The 21,754-nt window shown below is 59.2% G+C and overlaps 1 protein-coding gene across 14 annotated transcripts in view; it reads right to left on the bottom strand.

Moving 5' to 3' along the window:
- Window positions 1-21,754, bottom strand: part of RBFOX3 (RNA binding fox-1 homolog 3) — a 147,458-nt gene that overhangs the window by 20,059 nt on the left and 105,645 nt on the right. For 2 of the 14 annotated variants that reach the window (XM_080381433.1, XM_080381440.1), the window contains 2 exons: window positions 19,149-19,193; window positions 4,811-5,292 (listed from right to left, as the gene is read on the bottom strand). The exons of 1 other annotated variant lie outside the window; for it this stretch is intronic. In XM_080381433.1, the coding sequence (XP_080237559.1) occupies window positions 4,811-4,912 (102 nt within the window). In that variant the 5' untranslated portion in view covers window positions 4,913-5,292; window positions 19,149-19,193. Of the gene's footprint in view, window positions 1-4,810; window positions 10,839-15,283; window positions 19,194-21,754 lie in introns of those variants that run through there. 11 more of the 14 variants (XM_080381439.1, XM_080381441.1, XM_080381443.1 and 8 more) reach the window with 7 other exon arrangements.

Below are 21,754 nucleotides of genomic sequence, written 5' to 3'. Positions count from 1 at the left end.
GGCTCCTGCCCCCCCACCCCACTACCCAGCTGGATGAGGCTGGGGTGGCCCAGCTGCTGTGACCCCAGCAAGAATGTTGAAGTCGCAGCTTCCCACAGGCTTGGAGCCTCCTCTGCCCAACTGCCCCAGCCTGGGTGTCCCAGCACTGGGAACAGGCAGCTCTTTCCTCAGATGTTTCATTCTCTCCTGTGCCAAAGCACCTTGTCCAGCATTCCCCAAGGCCGGCACTTCCCCAAGGCATCCTGCAGCCCAGTCCCATGCCTGCCTGGTGTGCCTTCTTGCCAATACCAGCTGCACCAGGGGACTAATGCCCTTTCTGGAGGGGCTGTGGTGCCCCTTGGTGCCCCTGCCGCTCACCAGCTCCACTGCTGAATCCAGTTACTTCACAGATGCAAGCCCTGGGGACAGGGCAGCATTGCTCCTGCTGCCCGCGGAGCCACCACACTCATGCCGGGGCAGGTGCCGGCAAAGCCCCCGCTGCCAGGGTCCCTCTGCTGCAACAGATGCCATGCACCTGCACGTGGGGGTCCTGCCCAGGTCCTGCTGCTGGCCCTGGGCAGGAGCTGGTGGCAGCGCTCGCCCTGTGGAGAGAGCCACCGGGAGCCAAGTCACTGCCGTGACTCTGCAGATCCCCGGAGGAGTGAGGAGCCCCGGGTGCTTGGTCCCAGCACCCAGCATCCCGCCCAGCCCTGGCTGCAGACCCTGGAGCTGTCCTGGCCCTGGGGCAGCACAGGAAAGTCTGGATTCAAATGCACTTTCCTATTTGGACGTTGGGCCCTGAGCAAGGGCGGCTTTGGGCTGGGGGCAGCCAGGGGCCGGGGGCAGTGGGAGCCAGTGTGGGCAGCCTGCGCCTGCTCTCCTAATTAGCCTTTCTGCTTTGTTAAACCATACCCCTCCACTGCCTGCCTGTAATGCTTTAAAGAATGATAGATACTAAATCTAATTTAATCTACTCATTCACCCATCACTATAGTACTAAAATAGGAATGTACCTATAAAAAGAGCATCGCCAGGCAGTGTAGGCCTAAATTACAGCTATTGTGGGAAAACCAGCTTTGCAAAGACAAAATTAATGTCAGTGTTTTCAATATATTGAAAAAAAAAAGCAAATAATATTTTTTTTCGGCTTTAAAGCCTGTCCTGCGCCACGCAAGCAAGGTGGCCGCTGCAGTGCGGGCGCTCGGCCGGAGCCGGGAGCCGCTGTGCTGGGTCTTGCATCCGTGCAACACACAAGCAGGAGGGAGAAACCAGGTTTGAAACGAACCCACTGCTGCAACACGCTACAATATTGCTCGGAATAGACTTGCTCCCTAAAAATATAATATGCTAAACTTGGCAGCAGCCCTTTTGGAAAGGAATTTTCCAAGCAGCCTTTTGCAGAGGCTGTTTCCCAGCGGGCCAGGCGCTGCTCAGCCAAGTCTCCTGCACTGTGGGCTGGGCAGCGCGGTGCGACCGCAGGCACCAGGGATGCCCCTGGTGAGTGGCACCTCGGGGGCAGCTCTGCAGCGGTTTTCAGCCCACTGTACATCAACCTGTGCTCGTGTCCAGCCCTGCACGCACATCACTGCCCCCACTGGGGTCTGTGACATGTTCTGACGCCGATGCTGAGCCTCAGAGCTCGGGTCTGTTTCGGGTCAGCACTGTGCCTTGTCCTGGAGCAATTAGCTGCTCACTTATAGTGAAGACACTTTTTAAGTGGCAACTGATTCCTCCGCTAATGAAGCGAAGCCACCAAAGTCTCCCTCTGCACCCAGGTCCTCGCTGAGCAAGAGCTAAATCTTACTGCCAAGCCCCACTGAAGGACACAGCGTTCCTGCCTGCTCCACCAGCGTGGGCAGCTCAGCCGTGGGCACACACTCACCCTCCCACCAGCCACACTGCAGCCCCCTCACCTCCTTCCCCCTGGGAGCCCTGCTCCTGCCCAGGTGCTGGATCATGGCAGGGCCCAAGGGGGGATTCCTGCATGCAGTGTGGCTGCACCATGCAGAGTGCTGTGCACCAGGGCTCCCATGGCTAGGGCCAGGGCAGCCATGCAACTGCATGGGGGCAGCTGAGCTGCACGAGCTGCAAGGTGCCCGCAGCCACTTTGATGAGCCATTCACAGTGCCAGAGCCTGTGGGGAACTGTTTTTTTCCTGGCACTGAGCTAATCAAAGTTTTGCAGACAACTTAATTTCTTGGTCATTCCTTCAAATGTCAGGGAGCTACAAAATACAAGCAGCCTTCTTTGGGAAGAAATGCAGCAAATGCCAACGAGCTCCTTGAAGGGAGAGCACATGCCTGAAGGGGATACTGCGCGCAGAACCCATGGCCCCCCAGCTCCTGCCCCCCCTGGCCAGCCCAGCCAGATTCACATCCGTCCTGGCACAGGAGGAGTGGCGACCTGCACGGGCCCCTGCAGCCGTGGGACTCAGGCACCACCTGTGCCTATGTGCCCTCCCCAGCTCCGATGCAAAGACATTTACCTCCCTATGTACACTCACACTCCAGCCAGGGAACCGTAACCTACAGGGTCTAAATCGAGCCCCTGGCAGACCCCACAGTCACAACAACTTTGGGGAGAGTTGGTTAAACCCCTCCAGGCATTTCTGGCACAGGTGAGTTGTGCTGGCTGGCAAGCTCCGTGGCAGGCACGTTCCCATAGGCAAAGGCATCATTGGCCCCTGTGCACCCCTCTAGCGCAGGTGTGCTGAAGGTGCACATGTCCAAAATCCAGAGTGAATTGAGGGCTGAAACACAAGGTACCAGGCAAGCCCATTGCTCAGCCAAGCAGGATGAGGAGCCTGTCAGTAGCATGTGCCCTGTGCCCCTTCCCCATGTGACGACTGCCAGCGATGTCCCTCTGCCTGATGCCTTGTTGCGACACGCACCAGGAACACCCTGTCCTCAAGTGCTGGGTGCAGAACCTCAGCAAGGGACAAGCCCTGGGAAGAGAATGGAGATTTTGGCCTTCATCGTGCTCATTAGCTGGGTGAAAATCCAACTCCAAATCTCTTAATAAAACACTCCTTCCTGGCTCGTGAGTCCAGATCTGCTGCCAAGGAGCAAGAGGCTTCTGGGAGACCAGGGAGGAAGAGGCACTAAACATGACAGTCAAATTAAAACAAACAGGGCAATGGGGGAACCAGGAGCTGCTGAGTGCAGAGACCGGTGCATTGGGAAAGGTTTCTCCCTCCCAGGGACCCCAAACCCCACTCACGCACAGCCCAGCTGGGTGCTGGCAGCAGGCAGCCCGTGCCTGCCCGCAGTGCTGCCAGCCCCTGCTGCCTCCAGCCGCAGCCCCGGGAGCCGGCAGGCAGTGCAGCTGGTCCATGCCAGAGCGCTCCGCAGGGCCAGTGGCACAACCAAGCCCCTCATGGTGGCCATGGGACTGGGGGATCCCAGCTGGAGAGGGAAATCCTCCACACTGCCACCCGCTCCCAACAGAGTCTCTGGGCCCCATGCTGGCTGCTGGTTCAAAGCATCCACACGCTCCCTTCAGAGGGACAGAGAACCTCCCTGGCAATGGGTGGGGGCTTGGGGGTGGTTTCTGCTTGGTGTCAGACATGCCCAGGCAGCCAAGCAGCAGCCACCGGGACCTTGGCACAGCCTGGAAAAGCTGAGACCAAAATCCAGCCCAGCCCCAGCTCTCACAGCCTCTGCCTGCAGGAGGGTGCAACAAATCATGCACTGGTCTTGGCCGGCCTCTGCAGCAGCCCCGCGTGAGCCCTGGCCCTGTGTGCACCCCATGGCTGCCACTGCACTTGTATAACCAGTGGCAGCACCAGCTTTGTCAGTCCCATCTCTAGTGCACCAGATGGAGTGACCCTGGGCCTTGCCGTCCCCACCACCAGCACGGCCACTGTCCGGCCACAAGCCCGCTCGGACACAGGCTACGGACATCCCGAGGGACCGAAATGCTCCCCAGCCCTTGCTCGCTGGGGCGGGAGGGTTTGCACCTGCGCCGCCTGTCCTCAGCTGCCGGGTGAGCCACACAGGCCATGCCGAGCACGGTGAGGATGCTATGAATTTTTAAACCCCTGAAAGCACAAATGGAGCAGTTTGCCTGGCTGCGAGACGGGATTTCCGACGCAGCAAAGAGGCTTTTGAAGAAAACGATGCCTCTCCCGAGCTGCACTTCCCCTGGGACAACGAGCCCGGAAAGCCAGCGTGCTGGGTCCAGTGTGGGACCCAAGGACAGTCCCGCAGGACAGCACACCCTGGCCAGAAGTTAAGGACCAAGCCGATGGCCCAGGCACCCTCTGGCCGGGCTGCCCAGACCTGGGGCTCACCCGGACCCGCCGTCCCTCTGCAGCACCTTCCTGTCAACAGCAAGACAAACCCACGCACGCTCAACCCCTCGGCCTGGCTGCAGATGTGCACAACGTGACGGGATACACACACATACATGCACACGCGTGTGCATGCACAAGCGCATCACCTTCCCTTCTCCCCGGCGGCTGCTCAGGCCGTGCCGGAGCCTCATTCATTTATCCGAGCATCCATCACCACCCTCCGCCTGTGCCGAACAGCAGCAGCGCCTCGGCAGGAAAGCACCGGAGCCTTGCCGGCAGCTCTGCCTGCCGCACTGCCCGCGCCTCAGCCCGCTCCCGGGCGCCTCGGCCGCAAACCCGGCGGCAGCCCCAGCGGAACCGCAGCCAGGGACCGGGAGTGGCCGCCGCCGCACACCTCGGCGCCGCCGCGGGGCAGGTGCCGGAGGCCCCGCGGCCGGGGAGGAAGCAGTTAAGCTCCGACCCTCCGCCGAGAGGGAACCGGCGAAAAACACGTGTGAACCGGAAAGCAAAAAAAATCCCCCGGAGAGGGTGACTTACCTGTTGGAGGTAGAGGAAGGCTGGAGGACAGGGGAGAGAGTGAGGAAGCATGCCTGAGTTGGAGACAAGGAGGCAGCCCGAGTTAGCCATGGAGCACAGCATGTGTCGACAGGTAGCCGTGAAGCTGCTCGCGGGTCCGTCCTCTTCCGCACACCGCTATCCTCGTCTTCCCGGCTCGCCCCTCGGGCTCTCCCCTGCTCGGCCGTCCCTCCCGACCCCTCGGCGCTAGTTAGGAGGGATGCATCTGCGGCAGGCCGGCTGCGCCCGCGCCCCGGGAGCAGCGCTCGGCTGTTCACTTCGGTGCCATTAGACACTGGCACTGAGCGCACGGTCTGCAAAGGGTGTGTGTGAGCCAGAGCGGGAGCGGGGAGAGAGAAAGGAAGGGGAGGAGGAAGGGAGAGAGGGCTTGGGAGCGAAATAAAAGGGGTGGGAGTTGGAGGAGGAGGGGGAGTCCCCTGTGCATTCAGACATCAAACAGAGCTCTGTATAAAATGAAGAGAATCCGTAATGACATGAGAACAGCTGATCCCGCACTTAACCCCTCCGCCGCCGCTCGCAGATGGCTTCCCCGCCGCCCCTCGCAGCCCCCGGCCACACTCTGCTGCGCTGGGGAAGCAGGCGGGCAGGATGGGGCTGAGCGGGCACAACCGTCTCCCTTCCCGGTGCTGGCTCCCAAGGGATGAAGGGTCTTACCGGGAGTTCTGGTGATGCAACACGGGCGCCCCGGGAAGCCGTGCAGAGCAGCCGGCACTTCCAGCCGCGCAGACCCCGCAATGGCAGTGCCGCGCCACGCTGGGCAGCCGCGGGAGTCCCCCACGCACACACAGCCGGACACGTGCACACGCACCACGCTCTCCTTGGGAGACACACACGCAGACAGGGACGGGCAGGGAGCCATGCAGCAGACCCAGCTCCGCCTCCCTGGAGAGAGGCACATACCTGCTCACGCCTGCAGCCCCGCAGCACGCACGGCACCGGCACCAGTAGCCCCGCGCCGCGCCGCCATGGGCTCACGGCACGGCACGGCGGGCAGGGCCGGCAGCTCGCCGGCCGCCCCTGCGAGAGGAGCCATGGCGGCAGCCGCGGCCCCGCCTGCACACCCTGGGCGCCGGCAGCTCGGCCCTGACAAGTGCAAAGGCATGTGAGCCCCAGGCAGGGCCTGCTCCCAGCAGCCTGCGACCCTCCCCCCCACCTGCCTGCCAGCCCCCGGGGAGCCCAGCACCCTGGGGTGACACCGAGGTGCCCTGCCTGCCGGCATCGGCTTCCCCACATTCCTCGGAGCACTGGGGACGCCTTGCCCTGAGCACCTTCCGTGGGCAACGGGCAGGGGGCTGGCACCGGCAGAGCTTGAGAGGCTTTTTGGCATTTCAGGCTGGCCTGCCGGTGCTGCCAGCATCCCTGACGCATCAACACCATGCACACCTCTGTCACAGCTGCCATGGCAATAGCCTATGTGCCAGTGCCCATGAGGGACACTGGTGCGGGCACGCATGTGTGCTTGTTGGCTCCCTGGTCCCACCTTGCGCCTCCTCCTAACGTGGCCCCGCGGCAGCCCCAGCACCCTCTGGTGCTGCACAGCTCAGGGCTGGCACGGGTGTCCCTGCCCCAGCACCCCACACCACCAGCGCTGCATCACTTCTGAGTTCAGAGCCATGGCCAGCAATGAAGCAGCCGGGACAGCATTGTGCTTGGGTATGTGGGAAACAAAACCTGGGCTCAGTTCAGTTTCCATCTTGGCCAAATGTGATGCACAAAGGCAGGTCTGTGCCAGCAGCTGCTGATGCTCCGTCTCCGCTGGAGCCTCCAGCACACGACCAACCCTATTTGGAGGCTGGGATTTTCCACAGTATCCCCAGACATAGCGACATGCTGCAGTGTCCTGGTACACTTGCAGCGGTTCCCGTTTCTGCTGCAGATACACAACAGCAGCGGTGTGTGGCACGGCTGGCCTGGAGGCACCGGGCAAACCTGGCGGAAACAAACAGCTTTGGGAAAAGCCATCCTGAAGAAGCTGCACCTGGGGCAGAGGGGGTGCCAGCCTCCCTCGTGGGGTCCTGCTACTGGGGTGACCATGCTCTAAAGCGACCACAAGGTGCCAAATTGGGGGGGAGGGGGATGCCAGGCCAGGAAAAGGGTTTCTCATCACCACCACCCCACAGTACCGAGAGCCGAAAAAAGTCTGGCAGCGACATCTGCTACCAACAGTATCCTCCAGCTGCTGCTCCTTGCAAGGAGCGTGGGCTGCAGTGAGCTCCCGTGTCCCAACACAACCACTCGCCCTCCAGCTCCCAAGGGACCACAGCAGACCCTGATGCAGCAGCCTGTCCTGCACACCTCAGTGCTCAGACCCCACGCTTGTCACTCGCCTCCTGCTCCCGTTCCCCAGGGACTCCTGTGGCCCTGGTGCTGCACTCTCCTGCATGCTCTAGTGCCCAGGGCAGGACATGGGGCAGCTTTGCAGCGGCTGGGTGACAAGCATGCCCTCCCACAGCCCCTCAGACAGCTGTGGGGAGAGGGGCCCCACCCGGCACCTGCATGTACCTGAGCGCTGCACAGCACCCTGGCACAGGGCGAGGGATGCCCTGGGCAAGGTGATGGGCAACTCCAAAGGCCCTGGGCCGGTCTGGCTCCAGCACGGTTCCTGCACTGCTCTCAGGCAAAGGTGAAAAGGGAAGGGCATGGCCTGATGCTCTGAGCTTGCAGTGCCCAACCAAGACAACCACGTGAGGCAAGGGCTGGCTCCAGGCTGAGGTAATCTGCCTGTTCTTCCCCACGCCAGAGCCTGGCTCCGGGCAGCGTGACTCAAAGGCACTCCTGGCTGGGGGCAGCGCCATGAGCCCTGGCATTGCCCCGAGCCAGCAGCCCACGTCGCGGAAAGGTCCGGGCTGGCTCCAGCCACAGGCTGTCCTGCAGGGAGAGCACACAGAGTGATGTGCTGGGCTGATACCCTGGCCTCAAACCCACCGGTGTAGACCCTCTGCACCACTGGCTGTGTTTCTGCAGGATAAACAGCTTGGCAGTGGGGGAACTGGGCATGGCTCTGGGAGGTGAGAAGCCTTCAAGTCTCCTCTCTCCCTCCTTCAGCCATCACCAACACCTACCTGGTGGCAGAGATGCCCCCACAGCAGCAGGAGCCCCTGTGGGACACCAGCACAACAGGGCGGTACCAACCCACTGGCCTGCTCCAGCGTGGGGAACATGTCCCCGGCCACCACCAGCTGATGTCCTTCACCCTGCTGTTCCCAGCTGCCCCAGCACTGATGCCGTGCTGCAGCCCCAGCCAACGGCACCAGCACCAGGGCTCTACCAGGGCAGTCCTTTGGTGCCCAGGCCTGAGGACCCCCAGGCAGGGCTGCCCAGCCCTGCAGAGCTGCAGCCCTGGAGGAACCCCTCCAAAACTCAAGTCTCCTGGAATGAAAGTTTATTTATCTGTTTAATTAAGATGTGTTCACCAGGCGCACAGACCCCGTTCCATCTGTCTCACTTACAGCCGCATCCCAGTAAAATTAAACCTAATAAATATCAGACGAGGGAAAGCAAAGGGCACATGTAAGATATATGATCAAAGGCAGAAGTTGCACAGGGCTGCAGTTCTAAGCACATCTTTCTCTCTGCCCTTCGGGGATGGGTTGGTGATGCGCTCCCATGCACAGGATGGGGTTGGCTTTCCTTCAAATCAGCACTATTTTCGCTTTTTATTTATTTTAAATGAACCCTCGAGGGCTCCTTCGTTTTGTTTTCTGGAAGGGGGAGAATAACATGGCACCAGGACAGAAGCAGCCTCGGCCACTGGTTTGGAACCCAGTGGGGCACCAGGGCTGAGAGGCAGAGCCTGTGCTGGGATGCCTGATGGGCACGCACCCCCTGAACTGCCAAGGGAACTCGTTGGGGAAAGCGTGATGCTCTGCACTGCTCCCAGGCAGCTGGGATGTACTGGCCATGCATGGCTGGGAGCTGGCCCAGCGGCAGATAGCTGCTGGGAGGTGCCCAAGGCAGCCGGTGCAGTGCTGCTGGTGCAGTGCTGCTGGTTCCCGCTCCTGGGGAGATGCCAGAACTGCTGGGTGCTCAGCTCCCCTCTGAGGCACACTAGCCTCCACCATTTGGAAACTCTACCCACCAGAAATGAGGGCTCCGAGGTCTGCCCCTGAGCCTGCCTGAGCATGTGGTACTGTGCAGATTGGCAACGTGGCACGGCTGCGGCATGTCCCACACATCCGAGGGGCCCCCGCACACATCGCACCAAGCCTGAGCACATGTCAGAGCCGCTGCCTGCCAAGGGCTGCCCCCGGCACCATGTCCAGACCGTGGCCCACTCCTCACACGGGATGCGATAGGAAATCACAGCCCCCAGCACTGCAGTCCTCATTGGGATGCCATCCCACATCCTCTCCTGGCAGAGTGGGATGACGCAGTGGCCCATGGATCTGCCATGAGGCCACAATGCACAACCACAGGTGGGCCAGATGCCTCAGGTGCTGCAACTGTTTAACAGGACCCCATCGCATCCCCCAGCACGCTCCCACAGCACAAAGCTGAGGCACAAGCCCAGATGCTCCTGCGTGGGAGAGCTGCCAAGAGGGGATGCAGGTCAGGCCGAGGCGCAGTCGCTGCTGTGAGGACCAGCAAGGCTGGGTGCTCCCAGCCTCCTGGGCGTCAGCCTGTGAATGCAATGCCAGCAGCCCTGCAGCACCCAGCAAGAAGGGCACCCATCTAGTCCTCTCCTCCCACCCACTCCAGAATGCCCCCAAGCCATGGCATTCATTAATTAAAAGCTCATTAGCAGTTAGTCATAGACATAAAGCGATTAGATGAAGGCGCTGATGGATCTAGGCTGCTGTGAAGCAAGGGGAAGATCTTGCACCCCTGTTGGCTCAGCTGCAGGGAGCACCCCAGTGCTGGGCACAGATCAGGACAGCAAAAAGGAACCGACAGAGGTGACGGGTGAGAGCACCATGTGCCAGCAGGCTCTGCCTCACAGAGAGGTCCCTACCCACCGCCCCAGCCACCTCCACGCCATCACTGTGCTGCTGCTCCCTCTGCCTGAGACCAAGGTGCTCCTGGCCTCTCTGTGCAGGGGCAGCATCCAGATTTGCTGGGACTGGACTGGAACAGGGATGCCTCTCCCAGCACCAAGGAGAGCAGGAGGAGCAGGGGGCTATGGAGGCTGTGCACCCTGAGCGTTCCCAGGCAGGGTCCCCCGACCATGGGACTTGCTGGCACAGAGCACCCAACACTGGCAACAGCACAAACCAAAATGCTTCCTCCTGCCACCAGCATCGCCAGCCCTGGCCATGTCACAGTTCCTGCTCATACTGTCCCAGCACCACGTGCTGCCCTGAATCCCCACACACTCACTCCCCTATCTCTGGAGACAGCGTGTAGGAAAGTCACCTTGAGGGGGGGAATTAGAGAAAAATTGGGTCCTAATAGAAGTGTAGTATTACAGAAAGCTTTTTAGGGTAAAATACAGCTATCGCCTTCAGGACAGTTTGCATGCACGGAATCTACATCACCGCAGTTCCTCAAGTGACACAACCTGCTGTCCTAGAGAAGCAGTGGAGGGTGGAGTGGAGACACTGCAGCCAGGCTCTGCCGTGCTCCCTGCAGGACTGGGAACACGATGGTACCAAACAGCTGATAAGCTGCACAGCGGCTGTAAAATATATGAGAAGGTGTCTGTTGCTGGGCCAACAACTGTGGCGACGACCAAGCAAGAGCCTTATTATCTGCGACAGAAGGTCCCGAACTAGGCCCCCTCAGCACTTCCAAAGCCTTCTGACGAGGATGTGCTGACTGCTAAAAGAAAACAAACTGCTGAAGAGAGAAAATTCAAGGATGCTAGGGTAAAATAATTATGGTAGGGGGAGATCGTGATCTCCTACTCAAATGGCCCCACTGACAAGAATGAATCCCCCCTTGGGGAGCATGTGCAGTAAATTTAAAATGAACTCTACCTTTAAATGAAAGCGAGAGAACTTTACACCCATCATAATGAAGGAATGTATGACTAGAGTCGCCCAAGCTCCACCTGAGAGCAAAGAGAAGTATGAAAAGTGAATGAATGAGGGGACAAGGGGGGAAGACACCACTGAGAACAAGTGAAGGGAAGACACCACCGAGACGGACTCCTGGGACCGGCCGACGGGCTGAGCTTTGCTTCTCCCCACCTTGGGACACCTCAGGTGACACTTGGACTAATGCTTCCTCGGGAGACTTAGAAATATCTCCAGAGAGTTACTTTTTAATATTTGTAGCCAGGCTGTATTGTTGTAACTTTTCCGCGTGTTTTATACTTCCTAACATTTTATTTGCATGTGCCCTTTGCAGACAGTCACTGACACCGGCAATCCAAAAAACCGTCTCATCTGTTGCACAAATAAACCTGCCCTGTTAAGTAGCTGGTCGGACAACCAAACCCTAGAGCGTGGCCGTGCTAGTTCATGAGCATGGCTGGACTGGCAGTGCAGGTGCTATCAGTGTATCCAGAACTGTGGTAGTTAAACGCGACTGGACTGATAGTGGTGCACTGGAAACCTAGCCCACCTAACCTCCTACATCCCTGAGGAGAGTTGGAAGGCAGGGTGGGGTGGGGGTGGGGTTATTTTCTGCTAAATTACTCCATCCCCTTTAATGCAACACAGCCACACAGCCACCTTCAGAATGCTGGTTTCTTCATCTCTGAAAGACAGAGTTTAAACTAACTGCAGGTGCATTGGAACCCAATACGGACATTGCAATCAGGGTGCAAGGACCTCCAGGAAGCACAGGTGGGATGTTGGGGAGAATGCCCCAGCTCCCTGGGGATGTCTGGCCAAGCTCCTCTGCACCCAGTTAAACCGCCTTTCCATCTTCCCCTGCTCCTTCTCCTCCAGTGGCTCTCGAGGTGTCAGTGCCTGAACTCCCAAAGAAGCCGGAGACTGTACTGAAAATCCCCACTCTGTGGCTTCCCAGCACTCTCACTGCTGCTGTCCCAGATCCTGCCTTTGCCCCAGCTGCCACCTCCCCGCCTGCCACAGCGGCCATGAGGTCACAGATCGCAGGCAGGGGTGGTGACGTCAGCACCCAGGTATGATCTCACCAAGTGAGGAGGGAACTGTGACCAACACACAGCAAGTATCTGAGAGCTGTAGCAGCCAGGAGGGGAGCAGAAATGCAGAGAAAGCACATGAAAGTTTAACGGGATCTAGGAAAAAACAGCACCTCACTGAAACTTTCCTCACCCACTGAGGGGGGGATGGGAGGGGGTCCTGGGGACACTTCAACCTCTGACCAGAGCTGCCAGCACCATGCAGAGCAGGAGAGCGGCTGGGCCGGCGCCCAGGGACATACTGCTGCCCCTTGTGCCATCCCTCCACTGCCCTTCAGCCCATGCAGGCAGTGCCTCAGGACCCTCGGTGCTCGCCACTGAGCGGAGCCCAGGTTGCAACTATCCTGCGAGACGTGTGAGGAGGGAGGCCAGTGCCCCCCTGTCATGCGGCACAAGCAAACAGTGCACAGGCACCTACCAGTGTCCCATCACATCTGAGCTCTGAGCCGACTGAGGGACACGCAGCGGCTCCCACAGGGACAGGGTTTACACCCGTGTTTGAGCAGGACAAGCAGGAGCTTGTCACCACAGCGGTGAGAGAGCCTGGCTTCTTGCCTTCAGTCAGCATGGCCCTTCCTAAAGCCCTTTCACTTGACAAAATATTTACATGAAATAGCAATTAGGCTCCCTAGATTTAATGAGAATTAACATGCAGGCAGAAGAACTGTGGCAGAACAGATGCTGCTGAGCACCTCAAGCTCATGGGCTGCGTGGACAGTGCCAGCAGAGCTGCAGCAGGCAAAACAACTGCACTGAACTCGGCAGGGTGTGCCACACCAGCACTGCCAGGGCCAGAGCCATGGCCACCACAGGGCCCAGCGTGGGATGGAGGATGATGCAGGAATGATGGAGGGTGATGCAAAGAACAAGCAACTGCAGATGTGGGGACCTGAAACGCTGCATTCCCAGAGTCCCCTGCTTCCCTGAGATCAGACCCACTGCCTGACAAGGGGTTCCCAAGAAAACGCATCCCCTGAGCTGGTCCAATGCCGCACGCTGGCCTTGCAGACTGCAGCTGAGGACTTTGGCAGCAGCCCATGGGACACCAGTGCAAGGGGCAGGATGGGACAGTTGAGGCTGCCCAGAGGGGTTAGCGCATCTCCAAGCATGGGTGACAGCAGGGGCATGTGGGGCACTGCTGGTTCTGGGCACGGGGAAGCCTGTCCTGAAATGCCACCAGGAGGGGCAGACAGGTGATGTGGGCAGAGGGAGAGCACCAGGCAGGAGGTGGTCTGGAAGCAGACACTCAGTCCTCATTATAAGGCTTTTTAAATGCACAGACAGGATATTAGCGTTTAAACAGGCTGTAGGACTCCAGGGCAAACTTTAAAAATCATAATATTTATAGAACCCTCTTTCCACTCGCCCCACATGCTCTTTATTTCGCTGGCAATTACTGCTAATTTGAAGACATTTTGCTTTGGCATCTCAGCCTGTTGCACTGTCGATTACCAAGCCACCCGCTGCCGCCTGCCACCGCAGCGCTCCCCGCAGTGCTCCTGACGGCGGCCACGCTCCCGCCACACAGGCAAAGCAAACCCCTCTGCTTCCTCCCATGCTTGCAAGGGAAAGATGTCCATGATGCCCAGAAATGACGTTCAGCTGCTCCACTGGGAGCAAAGCCCTCGCCCAGCCTCTCTCCCAGCGGGAATGCCACTGTGCCCCGCATGATGTTGAGACTCAGCCATCCTGGGCTTGCTGGCTACATGCACCACACAGAATAGGGAAGGGGGACCCTTGAGCACTGTCCCAGACAGAAAACACATTGCAGGGAGCTGTGCTTGAAGCTCCCATGGGGACAGGCACCTCAGTGCTGCTGCCCCACGCTTTGCACCACCTGGAACTCTGTAAAGTCATGTGGCACCTACGAAGCTGCAAGTGGAAACTCTAGAGCAGTTTGCTTTCACAGCCGTGGTGGCTCATTAAGTCCCTAGGCAGAATTAATGCCCTAGCAGAAGGCGGCTCTGCAAGCCCCAATGGGCTCCTGACCGGCAGGAATCAGTGGCTGCACCGAGATCTCTCATGACAAAGCACCTTATGCCTGAAAGCTGCTTCCCTGAGAAACAATGAATTCGCATTACCTTCCTCCTCCCCATAATCTCCTTCCCCCAAACGCCCCTTCACCCAGCTCTGCTCTGCTCCCTGCTCCGAAATCCAGGGGCATGCAGCTCCCCAGAGCATGTAACCCCCAAGGGCTGCCACAGCCCACCAGCCCTCTGCCAGCTCAGCCAGCGCTCGGGGAAGTGGGAGCATGAAAGGGGCTGGGAAGCCATGGGGAGCCCTTTGGGATGGTGCAGAGCCCAACACTTAGCCCAGCTCCTGCACCTTAGGGAAGGATATGAAGCCCCTGGGAGGCTGCAGGCCTCTGTCCCCTTCCCCTCTGCTCACTGTCCCAGCCCCACCAGGAGAGGAGCTCACTTCCATGTTCAGCATCCCATCCCTGAGCAAAGTGCCTGGGCAGACCCCATCACATTCCCCTCCTCCCCGTCCCTGCTCCAAGCCCTTGAGATGGCCATGGGTGGTCTCAGCTGGTCCCCCACCAGCCGTCCCCCTGCATGGCTTGACAGCTCAACTAGCGCAGGGAGAGCCAGAGCTCCAGCAGAGCCCAGCCCTCCCACCCATGCCCCTCACCTCCATGGGGCACAACCAGACAGAACCTGGCAGCTCCATGGGCTCCAAACTGTCCGAACAGGGACTGCGCTGCTGCGGAGGGGCCTCAGGGTCCCCAGAGGGCTCTCAGCAGCCTCAGCCACCAACCTCAAGCTTGGGATATAAGTGTGGGGGCTGCCCCACGAATGACTTTCCAAATCTTGGGTGGGCACCTGTGGGAGACAGCAGATCCCCAGGCCATAGAGGCTGGCTGCTGCTCCGGCTCTGCACAGACCCATCACCCGGACACCCTGCTGCTACCACATCCCCTCCAGCATAGACCCCCAGGGCAGGATCCAGAGCCCCTGCCCACCAACCCAGCACAGCCAAGGGGGGACAGACAGGGAAGTGTTTCTGAGCAGCCTCTGGTCACCCTGGGCAGGTGAGGGGGCTGCTGCCTGCGGCCAGCGCTGTGGGGAGCTCAGAGGGAGCAGACGGGAGGCAGGACTGGGGTTTGGGGTGCTCTCAGGCAGTGATCAGGCTGCAGTGCCCAGGCAGGGACCCCTGCCTGCCTCTGCTGCTTCCCTCTTCCTCCCCAATGCCAGGCCTTCCTCCAGCATCACAGCCTGTCCCCTGCCTGTAAGCCGTAGGCAGCGAGTGCCTTGCTGGAGGAGGAGGAAAGCTCTCTGTGGCCAGCGGCTCAGCTGGGAAAGGACAACAGCAAGAAACGACCCCGACCCTGAGCAAAACCCTGGCAGAGAGGGCGGGGAAATCCCACCCTTAGTGGTAGTACCTACCCAAATATACATCATCATGTTGGCAGCAGGGTGCCGAGGAGCTCCGTGGGATTGGTGGGAGGGTGGTGGGCTGCTCGCTGAAGCCGGCTGCGCTGAGTGCCGCTCCTCCTCCGTGGGCTCTCTCCCCTTGGGTGCTCGCTGTCTGGCTCCAGCGCCAAGGGCTGGCGCGGGCAGATGCCCTGTGTGCTCGCCTCCCTCCCCAGCGCAGCGTGGGTGCTTGCCGCGGGCCACGCTTCAGAGCCGGCTGCCCGCGTCCGACATGCTGCTGCTGGGCGGGCTGGAGAGCAGGGACCAGAGGACTGATGTGGGGACAGCCCTGGACATGCAGCGGGGCAGGGGCTTACTCTTCCCAAGGAAAAAAAAAACCAAAACCAAAAACGGTGAGAGGGAGGGATAAAAATTAAATCCTCTCTGGCGTTTTTAAGAGCAAAGGAAAGGGTAAGCGCATAAGGGGAAGCCACCTGGAGTGCCTGGGCGGGGGTTGGGGCCAGGCGGCCGGGCTGGGTGTTGGGGGGCAGCGGCAGTGGCAGCGTGTGTGCTCGGCGCAGGCAGCGTGGGCTCCCGCGCTGACACTCGGAGGAGCTGATGTCCTGCCTCAGCATTTTTCAGGCTACCCTGTCAATAAGGGAATCCGCTGCTCTCGCGGTTAACCTGCGAGATGCCAGCCGGTTTGCATGGCCGCCTGCTGCCCATCTCTACTCCTGGCCGGTAGGGATGTTTGCCCGTGGTCCAGCAGGTCCTGCTGGGACGGGCTCTCTTGGGGACCCCAGCATTGCCTACTTTGCAGGATGCAGCTAAGCTGTGGCCTGAGGTGGGGCAGAGCCAGCAGCGCCCAGTCCCCACATGTGGGAGCAATGAGGGTGGTCCCTCCACAAGCCGGCTGCCCTGCAGCCCGGGATGTGGCTGCCGCAGTCTGCATGAGAAGGGCACCCAGAAGTTCCTACCAACACTGGGGCAGCAGCCGTCCCTCCATCCCCAGCATCACACCCCAGCAGACCCCTGGAACAGAAGCTAGGTGGAGACCCCGTCCCTCAGGGGAGAGTCGCTGCAGGGTGGGCCGTAGGGACAAGCCCTGCTCTGGCTTTGCCTGCAGTGGGGCTCCAGGGGCAGGACGGACCTTCCCACAGGGCGCGAGCTCCCAGCCGCCTGCGGCACAGGCTGCAGGCACGGCTCAGCAGCAGGGCAGCACCGCTTGTCAGGCAATAAATCTCCGGTCCTTCTGGGGCACCACTCGGCAGAGGAGAGTGAGGGGATTGTGTGCACTGAACCAGACGCGGGAGCAAGGGAATAAATAAGAATAAGGGAAGGTGCAGGAGCGAGAGGGGTGGCAGATCGGTCTCTGGGGCCCAGCTGGCTCTGACATCTCCAGCCCCATAATCATATTCAAAGCAGAGCCAGGCTGAGGCATTTCTCCTCCCGCACAGCAATAAAAGAAAGCAACACTCTCAATAATTCAGCACCAGCAGAGGGTGATAAAGCAGAGGAGCCACCACTGCAGGCAGCTGGGGCGGGAAGCTTCCCACTCCCTCTTATATCTTGGTGATCAAAACCATCTCCTCTTTCTCTATGCCCTGCCAACGCAGCCGTGGCCATGGCCTGGGGCCCCACAGCCTGCTGGACGCCCATGCTGTTGCATGGCATGTGCTCTTGGTATGTGTCGGCTGCATGGAGACCTGGGGCAGAGGGGCCCAACGCAGCAGAATAAACCCCCTCCACCAACATGCAAGCCAAAAGCTGGAGGGGTCCTGGGCATGGAGGCAGCACCATCCTGGAGCCAGGGCAGCACGGGCAGTGGGAGTGCTTCCTGAGCTTGGCTCCCTGGCTCAGCTCTCTTCCCAATGCTGTTTCACCTTCTCTCACTTCAGCATCCCCAGTCCCACATCCACACACTCCTCACCCTAAGGCACCTTTGCAAACAGCACCCCAGCACCCCGCAGCCATGTCCCAGCTCTCCCATCCAAACTGGATGCCAGGGCTGCTTTAGCTGCAGGACATCAACCCCACTGTCACCTCCCCTTGCTGCAAGGGCACATCTCCTCTCCAGACACAACTGTCCAGCCACAGCTTGGAGTGCTGCAGGCCTCTGCAGCCCACTGCAGCCCCAGGGACTGACCTGAGTGCCACCCATCCCCCATACGCAGCTGGACACCGGGAGGGAGCAAAGCCTTCACTTCGGCACAGGGAGCCAAGTTGCAAAGACATCAGTACAGACATGAATAAATGCCGTAGATGCGGTGCTTAGGGACATGGTTTAGTGATGGACTTGGCAGTACTGGGTTAATGGTTGGACTTGATGATCTTAAAGGTCTTTTCCAACCTAAATGATTCTATGAATGTCAGAGGTGGAGGCAAGCCCTGGGCCCACAGAGAGCTCCCTACCCATCCTGTTGCCCAGCCCAACAATCACCTGTGCCTGCCTGCTCTACCCGTGTTGCACCAGTGCTGCCGCGTTTTGCCAAACAGCCCAGCACAGAGCCAGCCAAAACTCAGACTCTCACCCCCACACAGCAGACCCAGCACCCTGCGCCCCAGCCCCACAGCCCACGCCACTGCTGCTGACCAGTACATTCCCTCCCCAGGCTCACAGCTGTGGCCCAGCCTGGGTCACGTTACCTGCAAACCCAGCTCCCACCCCAGCCTTCCCACTCCTCACAGCTCATTTTCCACATTTCTCATGCCATCTCAGGACCCTTCCAGACCACGGCCCCCCCTCCCAGTGGGTCACTTTCATCCTTGTCCTGCCGACGACAAGAGACAAGAGCAATTCCCCACCCCGCCCCCCCGCAAACACCTCTTTCCTCCATCACTTTTGCATGGTGACAGATCCCCAGTGCCCATCACCACTGCCTCAGCCACCACCCTGCCTTGGTCCCACTGCTGCATGGACACCTCTACACCAAAGCTGGGGCACAGAGGGATGGATGCATCAGCATCCTTATCCCCAGACCCTTGTCTTACCTTTCCTCCTCTACTTTGCTGGCTTAGACCAGGGGGAGCACAGATGTGTGCTGTACTCAGCAGGATGGACCTTTGGGGGGCACCTTGAGCTCCCCACTCTGTGATGGGATCAGTCTACGGCCATGAAGCCCAGCAACAGGAGGTTATGATGGGAAGGAGCCATCCTCATTGCCCAGTGAGCACCGGGCTGGCAGGCGGCACCCAGCCTGGTCTCCCCTTTCACATGTATGAGCCATCACCTGCCCAAGCTGGGTCTCAGCCCAGGAGACATCATGAGCTGGTGTGACATGTCACAGCATGGGCTGCAGGACAAACATCCCCTGCAGTGGGCAACTGCCAGGCCAGGGCCAGGACCTGGGGCTGGAGGTACCACCCTGGTAAGGGCAGAGTCTCCTTAACGGGCTTCCCCAGGGACTGCTTCCCAGAGCGGCACAGAGCACAGACAGACAGACAGCAAGGTCAGCACACGCAGACAGCTCACAGACACTGCAGCCCTTGGCCCTCCTCAGCCGAGACTCACGCCACTCATGTCACACCTGTGTGGGGGCTCAGCGCCCAGTGGGTGCCAGGGGCTGCTGGTGGAGAGGAGTGGGCAGCCTTCCTCTGGCCCTCCCTGGTGCGCAGGTCTGTGCCTGCCCACCTGCCCCTGCCGGACCCCAGAGCCGTGGGCAGAGGGTGCTGCCATGCCTTACCCAGCCCCGTGCAGCTCAGACAGCAGCACCCATCACCTGCCCCTCAACATGCAGGGTTTAGCATGCAGCTGTTAGCGTGGACCCCAGAGAGACCCTGGGTACTGAGAGCAGCAGCTCAGGCTGTGCAGCACGGCCAAGGGGGCCCAGGAGCCGCTGCCCAAGCCGCAGAGCATCTCCTCACCTCTCTGACCCGTCAGAAATAAACACCTCTGTACCTTTTATTCAGCCCAGCTCCTCCTGCGGTGCTCACGCTGGGCTCTCTAAGAAAAGACAAGAAAGAGGAGGAAGAATTAAAATCAATTATCATCATCACTAACCTGCTTACAGTCAATGCTATTTGCTCACTGATTGCAAAAAATTCAAATACAAGTATGAGCATGAGCATTATCTCCCCGTGTGCGCTGGGAAACCTGCTCTGGGTAAGAGCCGCAGCCAGGCTGGGGGCTCAGCCTGGGGCGGCTGAATCCCAGCACCGAGCAGCAGCAGCACCTGCCTGCACACTGCACGGGGTGATGGGAGCATGACCCCTGCCTCCAGCTCTGCCAGCACACCTCAAACCTCACCCACCTCATACTGACGTGGGCCCCTTCCTCACCTTCCCCAGGACTCTGCAAACTCAGCCCTGGCCCAACACACAGCCCACGGCTCAGCAGGACACAGCTATTGCAAAGTGCTGGACACACAGCCAGTTCAGTGTGCCCCAAGCCCTCTGCCCACCCCAGCTCACTGCATGCACCCAAGGATGCTCCCCTGTTTCTCCCCTCCCAGCAGTGTCCATGTCTGCCCCTTGCTCTCTGGCACAGTGCCATGCTCCTGCGAGGAGCGAACCCTGCAGCACATGGCTCTGCTGCTGCCATCCCAGCTCTGGGCACTTCTTGGAGAATATCGCCAAATTTCAAAGAAAACTTCCTGAAAGCTGCACTTCAACTAATTGGCTTTTGCAACATTGCCAACGCAAATGTTCATAAATCATGTCAGACCCTCAAAAATAATGAGAACAGCTTATACATCACAAGACTTTTTTAAAAGAGGAAAAGAGGGCTGTTTCTGTTAACCACTTCTTTGGGGACCTGGAGGTGTTGAGTCCTGCAACATCTCCCCACTGACCCAGGTGGGCAGCAACAGCTCTACTTTTAAACACTGGAGCTGCGATGCTCCTCTGCCCCTCCTCCTCAGAGGACAGTACCTCAAGACAAGGCAGCTCTGGGAGCACAAGTGGCTGTAGGGACCCTGTGCCTGGGGCCAGGTGAGCGGCCACTGCTCCAAACCCACGGCTGGATCCCTGCGAGTGTGTGACCCACAGACAGTCTGGAGGCCCAGGCACGCGGCAGTGGCTCAGGAAGAGCAAAGGGTTCCCAGGCACTTCTGTTAGCAAACACTGCTCTTAGCCGCACAGCAGGATAATCAATTATGGTAATTCCTGCCTCAATGAATCAGATTCATGGAGGAGCACAGCTCATTAGGCTGGTGCTGACTTCCATTAGTGCTCTTATGATAAAAACCCTCCAGAAAGCTCTCACCCAGCTAGACATGTTTTCCAGGTTTGGGGGTCTCCCCTCACCGGCGCCTCCATGCCGGGGCAGACTCAGCTGTGAGACACAGGTGCCCTAAAAAAGTTGGTTGGGAACTCCCCAGTCCCCAGCAGCAAGGGGACACCACGACGCAGCCGTGAGCCCGGCAAAGCCTCCTGTCTCGCAGCAACCGCTCCCGAGGTCTTCCTTGCCAGGAAAGCGCTCACCAGGATCCCCGGCTGGGGAAGGCAGGAGACAGCAAAGCGGGAGCAGAGAACTCCAGCATGTGCTACAGTAGGTTTGGGTGTGCTGGAAACCCAGACAGCCTGTTTGGCAATGAATAATTGAAGGGTGCTCACTCTCCTCGGGGAGGTACAGTGATGGGTAAAATCTCATTTCCCAAACACATTTCCCAAGGAAGGCGCCTTCTGAGAAATACCCACGGCAGCTTGGGGCCCTGGCAGTTGGGATGCGCTGCGCTTGCCTGTGCGGGTGGGGAGCTGGCTGAGCCCAGCACTAGCCTAGGCAAAAATCTCAGGTGGTCCCAGGCACCACAGGGACCAGGATGCTCAGCCAAAACCTCCCTGTCCTGCCATATGTACCAAAGTAGAAGAGGAAAACCTCTGGCAGAACACTGATGGGAGGTGGGCTAGGAGCAGCTCTGGGTGATCAGGTGAATGCTCTTACTGGGGGGGATCTTGCCCCTGCTTTTCTGGCAAAGCTCCAGGCTGATGAGCCCCAGCTGGAGCCCTGACCAGAACAGGTGAGCCCAAGGCAGGCTAGCTCACAAGCAAAACCCAGCCCAGCTAAAACCACTTGGATCCAAATCAGGGTGTCTGCACAGGGCCCCCTGGAAATGCAACCTGTTTCACCCAGCCCAGCAGCTGCACGGGCCCCCATGGACACCGGCACCCCAACAACTTCCATCCCCACTGTGCAGCCATGGAGCAAACCCTGCAGCAGGCCTGGGCTAGCCACCCCACTCCGCTCTGCTGGGAAACTTCTCAGTAGTTTTTCAAAGTACGTTTTGACCCCCCGTTCTCTCCACCAAAAATCCTAAATTAATTTTGCTTTTAATTAAATTCATTAGCAAAGATTATCTGGCTGAGGAAAAATAATATCCTGCCCCTCCCCCAGCATCCCTCTCTATTTATATCCCCTATATACATAAGCAGCAGCGAATATTTCTTTATGGGCCATTAAAGGTTTAATGTTTAATTTATAACCACGTTCTCTGGCGGGCGGGATGGCCAGGCACAATGTCAACACTTTTAATTAAATGAGAAGGATTTTTTTTTTAACTAGGAAAG

Source organism: Falco punctatus (assembly GCF_963210335.1).
Source record: "Falco punctatus genome assembly, chromosome: 1".
NCBI lineage: Eukaryota > Metazoa > Chordata > Aves > Falconiformes > Falconidae > Falco > Falco punctatus.
Note: the sequence above shows the minus strand (reverse complement) of the source record. Positions and strands in the feature narration are given on the sequence as shown.